Genomic DNA, 14,585 nt, shown 5'->3' on the forward strand with positions numbered 1-14,585 from the left:
GGGGAAAACCAGGAAGTACCTTTGAAGTCTAACTCATATGTGTGCTTTCCTGCCTGGAACCTCAGGGTGGCTGCTTGGGGGTTAGACCCCGGGGCACAGTACGCCAGGTAGGCCTTCTCCAAATCACTGCTGGTGACGCTGGTCACAGGGTGATCCATGCCCTGTGAAGGGAAAGCCAGATAGATATATGGTGAAGGCAAGAAGAAAGACACTGGGGGCCATCCACACACCCTGCAGACAAGCCCACAGTGGATGTCCATGTCCTGGGGGAGGCAGACGCGAGGAGATGGGGGTGGGGCTGTGGTAGGAGAGAGAGGAACAGAACAGGAGCCAATAGGACTGCCTGCTGTAAGCTGCTCAGGAAAATGGAAGACAGCCCACATAGGCCCAACTAACCTGGATAACCGTGACGGGAGCAATGGAAGAGAGGGTGTTCAATTACTTGTAATGGATAACACAACCCTTCAAGTGCAAATGAACTCACAAACGCTATTTCACTGAGGGCCTGAGCACCTCAGCCTCTTCTGTCCATTGTTTCAGCCTCATCCCGCCCACTCCTGACAAAACCCAGAGCCACACTAGAGAGGCTTCCTGAACAAATCCAGGGAAGATGGAAGAAATCCCAGGATGCTCAGGGGGAGGCAGGTGGGGAGTGAAGAAGACGGATGGAGCAGTGATGCAGGAAGGCTGGCACTGGAAGAAGAGGGAAGGAAGAGGGCACAAGTCATCTGCTGAGAGTGCCCACGTCCACCTGGCCAGCGGGTACAGACTGGCAATACCTCTGTGTTTCAACTGGCCAATGTCCTTCTCCTGAGGGCCTGCTATGCGCAAACACTGTCCTCAGCCCGGGGGCACGTCAGTGGCCAAAGCCCCCACAAAGCTTACATTACAGAGTTTCCAGAGAAAAAAACATTTCAAATGCAGTCAAGAGCATGAAACTAAAGCTTTAATATAGCCTCTCACAACCCAGAAAAATACAAATGTCTATTAGACCACATAGCCCAACTGTCATTTGGGAGAAGCTGTCACTATAGAAATGATGACCTCCCTACACATGTATCTCTACAGATAACCGGGGCGGGGTTGGGGAGCTCCCTCTAATCTTGATTCATCTATGAACATCTCTGAATAGTTGACAGCAGCAGTTACTTGACCCAGATACCAAATCAATAGCTGAAACAAGTTAATTTCATAGACTTGTCCACCTTTTGTAAAGTGACTACTATAGATAAAGCAAAAAGCCAGCTCTGAAAAGCCTTAAGCTTTATTCCACAGCTACACAACCACTCCTGCACACCCAGGCACTCGCTCTGGAGCTACCTGTTCAACAGTAAGAGAGACATTTTTCTACCCCTATTTAACAAACTATGATATCACTACAACCAAAGTTACTCAGTTCTCATGAACTAACAGATAGCTAACTGTTCCAAGATGTGACCTCATACAAATGAACTCTAAATTATCCAGTTCTGCCATAATTCCCCCAAAGCAAGCGAGTCATAAGGGGACCTGGGGATCTTTGGCTTTGTCAAGGGCTCCCTGGAGCAGTCCTTGTGCCCATGTTTGGAAAGACTCCTCCATCACGGACCCACAGGAAGAAACACTCACACTCTTTCTGTGACACTTACTTGTCGTCCATATTCCTGCCAAGAGCCAAACTCATCAGTCCAGTACCAAACCCAGTTGGTGGTGAGGATGAAGTGTGGAGGTTTGGTGACCGAGGAGGTTGTGGAGAGACGGCGAGCCCGGGTGGCACCAAACTTCATGGTGTCAAAGTTCAGAAAACCAATGAGAAAGCTACTGGATGTCTCAGTGCACGTGACCCTGCAAAAGAACACAAGTAGTAAACTGAAAGTCCAGCCACATGAACATGGGCCCCTCAGCTTCTCTCGTGGTCTCTGAGTCACTCAGCTGAAATATGTGAACATACATGGGAACTGCAAATTTAAAACAATGCGTCAGGGTGGGAGGGGACTTGCTTTAAGATCCATTTTGCTGTGTGAAAATAATAAAATCACAATATTATGGAAAAGAGCCCCTGGAAGAGACAATGGCACAATACTGGAGTGGCAACCCACTCCAGTATTATTGCCTGGGAAATGCCATGGACAGAAGAGGCTGGCAGGCTACAGTCCATGGGGTTGCAAAGAGTCAGACACAACTGAGCAACTAAGCGGACAAACACACACACACTATGGAGAACCTGTTATCATGACATTCCTTTCATTACACAAAAATGCTAGGTAAAACAGCTTTTTAAAAAAATGCATTGCTGAGCCGACAAGAAACAAAAATCCTTTGAAGCCAAAAATAGTTAATATAGACTGAATGCATGTGGGCTGGGCCAGTCCCCCTACTAAGTACTTTATACATTTTAAGGGATTAAGTCTTCATTGTACCAAAGCTGCGACTTATCCCCATTTTCACAGATGTGAAAATAGAAGCCCAGGGAGGTTCAGAAACCTGTTCAAAGTTAAACTGCTAATAGACGGCAAAGATGGGGTTTAAGTTAAACAGTTTGGCAGAACAGCCTGCACTCTGAGCCACCACGATCTACTAGCTTTCCAAATGCCGTACTACCCCAGAGCAAAGGGAAGGTCTGGAACTAGTGACGTGAATGAAAACTAAAGCCAGTGGCTGTCCAAAGGCAATATCAGTGACTAATGACAAACAGCCCTATTTTTAGTGGCAATGAGGAAACAGGAAACAAATGTAGGATCTGAATATGGTCAAGGGTTAAATCTCCAAAGAGATATTTCAGCATAAAATCATGATTCTAAAAGACTATACATCCTTAGTGAAGGGAGCTGGGAAAGGAATCTGCTTTGCAAAGAAGTCAGCAAGGAAATTTGCCTATGTCAGAGTTGGCTTTGGAAGGAAAGGAAGAAAACTTCCACTGAGAACTCATAAACTGCTCACACCTCAAGGAAGTTAAGTTGATTCACACTTCTTTTGTGAGAATTAAATTTAGAGACCCACAGTGGCAGTTCCCGTAGAAGCAAACACAAATCCTCTCTGGAAGGAATTCACCTTCAACTCAGGCCTCAAAAGAATTTCTATAATGCTGAAGAGGGTATAAAGAGAAGCGAACTCTCCTATACTGTTGGTGGGAATTTAAATTGGTATAGCCACTATGGAGAACAGTATGGAAGTTCCTTAAAAAACTAAAAATAGAGCTACTATATGATCCTGCAATCCCACTCCTGGGTATGTATCTGGAGAAAAACATGATCCAAAAGGACACATGAACCCCAATAGTCATTGCTTCACTGTTTGTAATAGCCAATACATGGAAGCAACCTAAATGTCCATCGACAAGAATGAATAAAGAAGATATGGTGCATATATATATAGATATATATGAATATTACTCAGCCATTAAAAAGAAATAATGCCATTTGCAATATGGCATTATTCTGGGTGGATGGACCCACAGTGTCATTCTGAGTGAAGTCAGTCAGACAGAAGGAGAAACATCGTATGACATCCCTTATATGTGGTATCTAAAAAGAAATGACACAAATGAACTTAAAGAACAGAAAAAGACTCACAGACTTAGAAATCAAATTTATGGTTGCTGGAGGAAAGGGACAGTTAGGGACTTTGGGAAGGTCATGGACATTGCTGTGTTTAAAATGGATAACCAACAAGGATCTACTGCACAGCACATGGAACTCTACTCAATGTTATGCGCTAGTCTGGATGGGAGGTGCCTTTGGAGGAGAATGGATACGTGTGTGTGTGTGTATATATATATATATATATACACATACACACACATATATATGGCTGAGTCCCTTTGCTGTTCACCTGAAACTACAATGTTAGTCAGCTATACCCCAATACATAATAAAAGATTTAAACTTTTAAAAATTTCTACAGATAAAGTTTCAGCAAACATGAGCTTGTAATCAAATAAACCAGAAACGAGACACCGTAAGCAAAATCCAGCAAAAACGGTCCGCTAAAGACAATAAATATTAAGAGTTGTTGGATATAAATATACAATATGAATAAAGTGTTTTTTAAAGTTAATATTGAGTATCAAAAGTATGAGTACGGATTAAGAAACTATAAGAGTTAAGCAGATAAAATTTGAAGGAAAAAACAGAATCTTTAGAAGTAAATAATTATAACCTTAAAATCACAGTAGACAGGACACACTTCATCTCAGACAAGGCTGAACTGATGAACTAGGTAACCAAGTGAAGAAATTTCCCTGCATACAGCACAAAGGATGACATGAGAGAGAAGTCAAAAGACATAAAAAATAGAGTAAGAAGATCTTAATATATGTCTAATTAGAAGTCCAGAGAAGCAATATTTTTGAGGAACTTTCAGAACTGATTAAATATAAAACCTTCCACTCAAAAAGAATGAATTATAAATAGACTAAATAAAAATAAATCCACATATAGACAAATCTTAGTGAAACTACAGCACCAGAGGCTGACTGTATATTTAGGCGGAGAGAAAAAAAACAGATTACCTACTGTAATGTATTGAACTGTATCCTCACTCGTGGCAGCTGAAATGTGACCTCACTAGGAAATAAGGTCTTCTCAGATATAATTAAGATGAGGTCATACTCAAGTAGGGTAAGCCCTAATCCCATGACTTGGTGTCCTCATAAACAGAGAAATTTGGACACAAAGACACATAGGAGAAAGCCACGAGACAAAAAAAGAAAGAGATTAGAGTAACACAGCTATAAACCAAGGAATGCCAAGGAATATGAAGGATTGCCAACAACCACCAGGAGCTAGGAAGAGGCAAGAAAGATCTTCCCCTGGTGTCTACAGACAGAGCATAGCCTTGCTGACACCTTGACTTTGGAATTCTAGCCTCCAGAAACATAAGAATAAATTCTTGCTCCTAAGACACCAAGTTTGCGGTCATCTGTTATGGCAGCACCCCAGCCTCAGGCCAAACAATGTATTTATACTGATAACTAACTTCTAAATAAGCAATGGAAGCCAGAAAACAATGGAATACTCTTTGAAGAATTGAGAGAAAATACCCAATAAAACTATTTTTCAAGAATGAAGATAAACACTTTCAGACAAACAAAAAATACATCTTCCACCAGACTCTCACTAAACCAACTTCTAAAAGATGAATTTAAAAGAAAATGATCCACAAGGAAACATATGAACAAAGGATTGTGTGCAAAAATCCAAAATGATAAATGTCTAAATTTAAACAAATACTGACTATATAAAACGATGTTAAGTTCTAACTCCTGGGATTAAGAAAATAATAGAGCAATTTTATACAACACATTTTATATGCCTGGCATTGTTCTGAGCGTTTTACCCATTAATTCTTTTAATTCTCAAAATAATTAATCCTTTAATGTAGGAACTATTATTTTTATATACTTGACATAAGGAAAAACTGGGGCACAAGAAGACTAAATAATTTGCCCAAATTCACACAGTGGTAAATGAGTTTGAATGGAACTAGTCAGAATTCAAGTGTTCAAGGCTCTTTTATTCTTCGAGAGAATGATAAAATGTATTGATTAGCTTAAGTTGTTAAGCTAAACTTTAAGTTAAAGGGTCTGTTTTCCAGAGTAACCACTAAAAGAACAGAAAGTCACTATATAACTTCCAAATTAATAGATGAGGGGGGAAAAAAATCAAATGAGGAAACATCTAAGAGAAGACCAAAAAGAGAAAAGAGAAACAGAAAAAGCAAGTCAAACAGCAAAAACAGACAGTAGAAATAAATTCAAATATAATCACAATGTGTAAATAGGCAATCCCAACAAATGAATAAACCACTATTAAAAAAAAGATTAAAAAACAAAGATTGTCAAATTGAAAAATTATCCAGTTTTGTGATGTTTACAGGAACTATATCTAAAATAGAAACAAAAGAGCTTGAGAGTAAAATAGTGAAGCGTGGCTAAAAGAAAGCGGGCATAGTTATACTAAAATCAAATGAAACAAGACTTACAGCAGAAAAAGCATTACTAGAAATATTAATAAAAAGCATTCATTTTATAGTACTACCAGGTTCAATTTACTGGGAAGATAAAACTTTTAACTTCTATATACTTCATAATAGTTTTTAAAATATAAAATAAAAATTGATGGGATTACAAGGAAAAACCAACAAATTCATAGTGAATTGTTAACATATCTTTATGGCTAACATACAAGAAGCAGACAAAGAAATCATTAAAGATACAAAAGATTAGAGTCATACAATTTACACCCATCTAACACCACATACAAAACACTTTGTATACACAGAACTTTTACCAAAATTAATGATGTACTAGCTTCCCTGATAGCTCAGTTGGTAAAGAATCCCCCTGCAGTGCAGAAGACCCCAGGTCAATTCCTGGGTCAGGAAGATCCCCTGGAGAAGGGATAGGCTACCTACTCCAGTATTCTTTGGTTTTCCTTGTGGTTCAGCTGGTAAAGAATCCGCCTGCAATGCAGCAGACCTGGGTTCACTGTCTGAGTTGGAAAGATCCCCTGGAGAAGGGAAAGGCTACCCACTCCAGTATTCTGGCCTGGAGAATTCCATGTGATCACAAAGAGTCAGACGCAACTGAGCAACTTTCACTTTCACAACAAAATTCAAAGTATCTGTTACTATATAGCTTGACCACAATGCAATTCATTTAAATTTAAATCTAAAAATTAATTTTAAAATATACTTAGAAATAAACCATAGGTCATCTAATCTATGGGGTCAAAAAAGGACAAAAGTCTGTTCCTCTAAAAAAGAAAAAAATGAGTAATAAATCTCTGCAAAACTGATGAAGAAAAAAGGAAGGGGAGAAAAAAAGATTAAAAGTGTAAACGGGGACAAAATTAAAGATGGCACAGACACTAACAGGGATATTACAAGTAACTTTATGACAGTAAATTTTAAAATAAATAAAATGACCAAACTCCTAGAAAAAATATCAACTTACCAAGTGACTCAAGGAAAAACTGAAAACCTGACTGGTCCTATAATAATTATAATTGGGTCAATAGTTTAAAATCTTCCCAAGAATTAAACATCAAGACTAGAAACTTTTAGATGCATAATCAGTCAGGAAAAAAATAACTCTAATTTCACATGGCCTTTTGAGAATAGAAAAAATATCCATCCCAATCTCATTTTTATGAAGCTAGTAATTTCATAAGATAAAAACCAGGCATCGTTATACTGTGCATCTGTAACTTACATAATACTGTACATCAACTATACTTCAATTTTAAAAAACAGGCAAAGACAACAGGAAACAATTATAGACGAACCTTATTCAAACATAAATTCAAAAATCTTAAACCAAAGAGTGGCAATTCAAATTCACCATTGTGTGTGTGTGTACGTGTGTGTCTACATATGCACAGGCATGACTTAGGCCTGGGAATGAAATGGACTTAACATTATAAAATTAATGTAAATCACTGCATTAACAAGCAAAACAGAACAAAACATAGGTTCTTAATGCAGAAATTGCACTCAATAAAATTTAATTTCCATACACAAAGAAAAACTCCTGGCATATTAGGCATAAAATCAGAATTGATTAGCAATGGTAAAGGTTCCAAACATTCACATATACTTAAGGGAAAACATTTTTAAGTTACTCCTTTTAAAATCAGGAAAAAAAAGAATAATCTTCCTGTTATTATCACTTCTGTTCAGCATGAGGAGTCTTAACCACTATAATAAGGCAATCAAAAGAAATAAAATTTTTAAGAATTAAAAAGGAAAACTTAGACTGCTATTCACAGATATTAATTTCTAAACATGTATCAAGTATATCAAGAATTATACAGATAATTCAAATAAATTATCAGTAGCTAAGATATTTCAGTAAAGTTGCATGAGATAAGGTAGAAAAGTCAACTGCCTTTCTACACATCAGCAGGGAGAAAATAAACAAAAAAATTTAACTAGGGATGCAATGAAATGTTCCCTTGGTATCTCTAATTTTCTTGAAGAGATCTCTACTACTGCTGCTGCTGCTAAGTTGCTTCAGTTGTGTCCGACTCTGTGCGACCCCATAGACGGCAGCCCACCAGGCTCCCCCGTCCCTGGGATTCTCCAGGCAAGAACACTGGATGGGTTGCCATTTTAGTCTTTCCCATTCTGTTGTTTTCCTCTATTTCCTTGCATTGATAACTGAGGAAGGCTTTCTTATCTCTCCCTGCTATTCTTTGGAACTCTGCATTCAGATGCTTATTTATATCTTTCCTCTTCTCCTTTGCTTTTCATTTCTCTTCTTTTCACAGCTATTTGTAAGGCCTCCTCAGACAGCCATTTTGCTTTCTTGTATTTCTTTTCCATGGGGATGGTCTTGATCCCTGTCTCCTGTACAATATCATGAACCTCATTCCATAGTTCATCAGGCACTCACTCTATCAGATCTAGTCCCTTAAATCTATTTCTCACTTCCACTGTATAATCATAAGGGATTTGATTTAGGTCATACCTGAATGATCTAGTGGTTTTCTCCACTTTCTTCAATTTAAGTCTGAATTTGGCAATAAGGAGTTCATGATCTGAGCCACAGTCAGCTCCTGGTCTTGTTTTTGTTGACTGTATAGAGCTTCTCCATCTTTGGCTGCAAAGAATATAATCAATCTGATTTCGGTGTTGACCATCTAGTGATGTCCATGTGTAGAGTCTTCTCTTGTGTTGTTGGAAGAGGGTGTTTGCTGTGACCAGTGCGTTCTTGGCACAACTCTATTATCCTTTGCCCTGCTTCAATCCGTACTCCAAGGCCAAATTTGCCTGTTACTCCAGGTGTCTCTTGACTTCCTACTTTTGCATTCCAGTCCCCTATAATGAAAAGGACATCTTTCTGGGGTGTTAGTTCTAAAAGGTCTTATAGGTCTTCACGGTAACGCTGAAGAAGCTGAAGTAACTTGGGGCATAGGCTTGGATTACCATGATATTGAATGGTTTGCCTTGGAAACGAACAGAGATCATTCTGTCGTTTTTGAGACTGCTTCCAAGTACTGCATTTCAGACTCTCCTGTTGACCATGATGGCTACTCCATTTCTTCTAAGGGATTCCTGCCCACAGTAGTAGATATAATGGTCATCTGAGTTTAATTCACCCATTCCAGTCCATTTTAGTTCACTGATTCCTAGAACATCGATGTTCACTCTTGCCATCTCTTGTTTGACCACTTCCAATTTGCCTTGATTCATGGACCTGACATTCCAGGTTCCTGTGCAATATTGCTTTTTACAGCATCTGACATTGCTTATATCACCAGTCACATCCACAACTGGGTACTGTTTTTGCTTTGGCTCCATCCCTTCATTCTTTCTGGAGTTATTTCTCCACTGATCTCCAGTAGCATACTGGGCACTTACCAACCTGGGGAATTCCTCTTTCAGTATTGTATCATTTTGCCTTTTCATACTGTTCATGGGGTTCTCAAGGCAAGAATACTGAAGTGGTTTGCCATTCCCTCCTCCAGTGGACCACATTCTATCAGACCTCTCCACCATGACCTATCCGTCTTGGGTGGCCCCACACAGCATGGTTTGGTTTCATTGAGTAAGACAAGGCTGTGGTCCGTATGATCAGATTGGCTAGTTTTCTGTGATTATGGTTTCAGTATGTCTGCCCTCTGATGCCCTCTCGCAACACCTACCATCTTACTTGGGAACATTTCATGCAAAGACAGGCACAATAAAGGGCAGAAATGGTACGGACCTAACAGAAGCAGAAGATATTATGAAGAGGTGGCAAGAATATACATAAGAACTGTACAAAAAAGAGCTTCACAACCCAGATAATCACGATGGTGTGAGCACTTACCTAGAGCCAGACATCTTGGAATGTGAAGTCAAGTGGGCCTTAGGAAGCACCACTATGAACAAAGCTAGTGGAAGTGATGGAATTCCAGTTTAGCTATTTCTAATCCTGAAAGATGATGCTGTGAAAGTGCTGTACTCAATATGCCAGCAAATTTGGAAAACTCAGCAGTGGCCACAGGACTGGAAACGGTCAATTTTCATTCCAATCCCAAAGAAAGGTAATGCCAAGAATGCTCAAACTACTGCACAATTGCACTCATCTCACATGCTAGTAAAGTAATGCTCAAAATTCTCCAAGCCAGGCTGCAGCAATACATGAACTGTGAACTTCCAGATGTTCAATCTGGTTTTAGAAAAGGCAGAGGAACCAGAGATCAAACTGCCAACATCTGCTGGATCATGGAAAAAGCAAAAGAGTTCCAGAAAAACATCTATTTCTGCTTTATTGACTATGCCAAAGCCTTTGACTGTGTGGATCACAATAAACTGTGGAAAATTCTGAAAGAGATGGGTATACCAGAGCACCTGACCTGCCTCTTGAGAAACCTATATGCAGGTCAGGAAGCAACAGTTAGAACTGGACATCGAACAGACTGGTTCCAAATAGGAAAAGGGGTACATCAAGGCTGCCTATTGTCACCCTGCTTATTTAACTTCTATGCAGAGTACATCATGAGAAACGCTGGACTGGAAGAAGCACAAGCTGGAATCAAGACTGCTGGGAGAAATATCAATAATCTCAGATATGCAGATGACACCACCCTTATGATAGAAAGTGAAGAGGAGCTAAAAAGCCTCTTGATGAAAGTGAAAGAGGAGAGTGAAAAAGTTGGCTTAAAGCTCAACATGCAGAAAACGAAGATCATGGCATCTGGTCCCATCACTTCATGGGATGGGGAAACAGTGGAAACAGTGTCAGACTTCATCTTTTTGGGCTCCAAAATCACTGCAGATGGTGATTGCAGCCATGAAATTAAAAGACGCTTACTCCTTGGAAGCAAAGTTATGACCAACCTAGATAGCATATTGAAAAGCAGAGACATTACTTTACCAACAAAGGTCCATCTAGTCAAGGCTATGGTTTTTCCTGTGGTCATGTATGGATGTGAGAGTTAGACTATGAAGACAGCTGAGCACCGAGGAACTGATGCTTTTGAACTGTGGTGTTGGAGAAGACTCTTGAGAGTCCCATGGACTACAAGGAGATCCAACCAGTCCATTCTGAAGGAGATCAGTCCTGGGTGTTCTTTGGAAGGAATGATGCTAAAGCTGAAACTCCAGTATTTTGGCTACCTCATGTGAAGAGTTGACTCATTGGAAAAGACTCTGATGCTGGGAGGGATTGGGGGCAGGAGGAGAAGGGGATGACAGAAGACGAGATGGCTGGATGGCATTACCACCTTGATGGACATGAGTTGGGTAAACTTCGGGAGTTGGTGATGGACAGGGAGACCTGGCGTGCTGTGATTCATGGGGTCGCAAGAGTCGGACACGACTGAGAGACTGAACTGAACTGAGGGATGCAATGCACAGTATGATTAACTATAGTTAATGATGCTATATAGCAGTATTTGCATGTTGCTAACAGAATGAATCCTAAAAAATTCTCATCTCAAGAAAAATAAAGGTATTAAAGAACATTTAAATGAGTCGCTATATTATGTCAGTTCTCCCCAAACTGGTAATAGACAATGCAATTTCAAGTTAAAAAAAATTACAACAGTTTTTTTTTGTGAAAACCAACAGGCAGATTTTAAAATTTCTGGAGAGGAGAAAAAGACCAAGAGGCAAGCCAAACTGAAGGAAAACAAGGTGGGAAACTGCCTTACCAGATGCCTAAACTTACTGTAAAGCTCTTCTACATGAGACAGTGTGATATTGATAAGAGACCACAGACCAATGAAGCAGAAGGGGCCAGAAAAAGAAGGGGTTTGTATTTGCTAACTCAACACCTAACACAGACAGCATTGAAAACAGGTGCAAAAAAGATGGACTACTTACAAAAGTAGTACTTGGCATCTAAGTCTGAAATTAACCTATAAAATATATTACATTTTGTCAAATCTGACTCAGTTTGGGTGGGTTTAAAAATCGACTGACTTCTGGAAATGAACAATGTAAGACAGCTGAACGTGAATGTAATGCCACTGAACCTTACACTTAAAAATGGTTAAGATGGTAGGTAAATTTTATGTCTGTTTCATCACAATTTTTTCTTTTGCTGAGTAGAGTTTAACATTTGGCAGGGGATGTTGTTCTTTTGTCCATAAGATACAGAGGTGAATTACAAATGTATTTTTTAAAAAATCACCTGAAATACTTCTCTCTCTCTCTCTCTCTCTATATATATATATATATATATATCTCAAATATATTTTGGCTCACTTTTCTCAGTTTGATTATTTTGGTGTTTTTTTCCCACATGGACTATTTTTGAAGTCTTTACTGAATTTGTTACAATACTGTTTCTGTTTTATGTTTTGGTTTTCTGGCCACAAGGCATGTGGGATCTTAGTTCCCTGACCAGATGGAACTTGTACTTCTTGCACTGGAAGGTGAAGTCCTCACCTTTGGACTGCCCCGGAAGTCCCTGCCTCATTGCGATTTACTTTTTAAATATTTTTTTATGTTTTTAATCTTAACCTGTTGTTTATTTTTTAATGCTTTACTTGTTTTAAAATCTTTCATGCTGGAGTGTATTGGTTAACAATGTCGACTTAGTTTCAGGTGCACAGCAATGTGATTCAGTTATATATAAATATATATACACACACACATTTATCTATTGTTTGTCAAATTCTTTTCCCCATTTAGGTTATTGCAGAATATTGAGCAGAATTCCCTCTGCTCTACAGTAGTTCCTTGCTATCTATTTGAAATATAGCAGTGTGTACATGGCAATCCCAAACTAAATTTTTAATTGAACATATTTTTTAAAATGGTCTTTGGAAATTCATCTGCATAAGAATAAAACTGGACATATACTCCATCACAGGCAAGGAGAGGTTAATGCAGTCTTTAAAATGTTAAGAATTTTTGAAGAAAATTCAGGACAATTCTTTGATGGTCTCAGGATAAGGAAGAATTTCTTATGACACAAAAAGTAGAAACCCTCCAACAAAAACGAAAAGGAAAAAACAGTATAAAACCATAAAGAAGAGGATAGAAAAATACTTCTCTTCATTAACAGATACCATAAGCTGACAGGAGGAGTTCATTTATTTTCAATATATACTTAATACCCAGACACTTGAATTCCAAAACTAAGGAAAAGCACAACCTTTCCCCCCAACAAAACAGGCAAACTACAAACACAGACATTTCACAGCAGAGAAAGCACAAGTGGGCACTGAGGAGACACCTTTCCTCACAAGAACTCAAGGATATGCAAACAGAGACCTCACTTTACAATGAAGACTAGAAAAGCACAGATATCAGACTGCACCAAATGTGAGAGAGCCACGTCGTTACAGACCGCTAATGGGGGTGGGAAGCGGTAGTCACTGTGGAAAACAGCCTGGCACCCGCCAACAGAGCCGAGGAGGGACCAGCCTGGCTCCCAGCTGGCTCACCCCCAACACCTAACCCACAGAAGCACACATGAACACATAAACACATGGGAACCGTCCAGAGCAGCTCCCTTCAGACCAGGTTCAAGGACAGGCAAGACTATCTGTGCTGACAGACACTGGAATAGCAGTGGTTTGTGGCATGGACACTGACTGGAAGAGGGCTGGAAGCGGGGCTTCCAGGTGATGAAAATGGTCTACATCTGGATCTGGGCACTGGCTGCACAATTATGCCTTCCTCAAAATTCACTGACCTATATGCTTAGTAGCTGTGCATATCACCAAGTATCCATTTTAACTTAAAAAGCCTCAGAAAAAGAGAGGAAGAGAAGGGGGAGACTTAGATAAAGGCTGGCTACATGAGCCACTTAATCTTCCAAAAGGGGGATAATTTGTTTCACATACTTTACCAGCATCAAGTTGCACATAACTGTACCCTAAGCACAAATTTATTTTACCCACTCAAAAAACAGGCTCAAATTCTCATCTTGGCAACATTATGTTCCAAGGAATCCAAGATACAGTAAGCATTTGAAAATAAAGTTACTCAACACTTCCTCACTTACTCTAAGTGAAAATTCTAGAACATACGTAAAAAAAAAGACTGAATGATAAACAGCAGTTAAGCTGCATGACTTTACAGGCAAAGGCTAAAATTTCACAAATGACTACTTCTTGCTTTTCTGGACTAATCAATGAGGATATATTTACATGATCGATCCCAGCATCAAATAATTCAGAACTTACTTGGTACCCCTCCCTCACTCCTCTCCCCATAGCTCCTCCCTGAAAAAAGAGGAAGATGAGGGAACAGAGGCATCAACCACCAGCATGACCATCAGCCCTCAATTTCCAGCCCAGAGCCTCTGCTTGTAGACCAGGTAGCCTGCTTCATGTATGTGTGTGTGTCTGTGTCTGAAGCCCATCAAAACTCAACCCCACTGTGTCTAAACTTCTTATACTGCACACAAAAGCCCATGCAAAAACAGACACAGATGATGTATTTCATACCCGTCTCTTGCAGGATTGCTATATGCCTCTTCAATAAGCTCCATTTTGTGCAAATCCTTCCACTTGCCTCCATCTAAGACTTGCCATCGATATGGCAAGTGGAAATGAACATTACTGCACTTATCTGAAATAAAAATATAAAGAAGTAAGCACACTGGCAGCACACAGCATGGCCTAGCCTTGTGGTTCCCAATGGGTATGGTGCTGCCTGCT

The 14,585-nt window shown here is 39.5% G+C and overlaps 1 protein-coding gene across 2 annotated transcripts in view; it reads right to left on the minus strand.

Moving 5' to 3' along the window:
- Window positions 1–14,585, minus strand: part of PARP12 (poly(ADP-ribose) polymerase family member 12) — a 45,481-nt gene that overhangs the window by 15,819 nt on the left and 15,077 nt on the right. For both annotated transcript variants that reach the window (XM_040259991.1, XM_040259990.1), the window contains exons 5-7: window positions 14,373–14,496; window positions 1,629–1,824; window positions 20–161 (exon numbers count right to left, since the gene is read on the minus strand). In XM_040259991.1, coding sequence (XP_040115925.1) covers window positions 20–161; window positions 1,629–1,824; window positions 14,373–14,496 — 462 coding nt within the window. The remainder of the gene's footprint in view (window positions 1–19; window positions 162–1,628; window positions 1,825–14,372; window positions 14,497–14,585) is intronic.

This window comes from Oryx dammah, unplaced genomic scaffold (genome assembly GCF_014754425.2).
Source record: "Oryx dammah isolate SB20612 unplaced genomic scaffold, SCBI_Odam_1.1 HiC_scaffold_18, whole genome shotgun sequence".
In the NCBI taxonomy this organism is placed as follows: Eukaryota; Metazoa; Chordata; class Mammalia; order Artiodactyla; family Bovidae; genus Oryx; species Oryx dammah.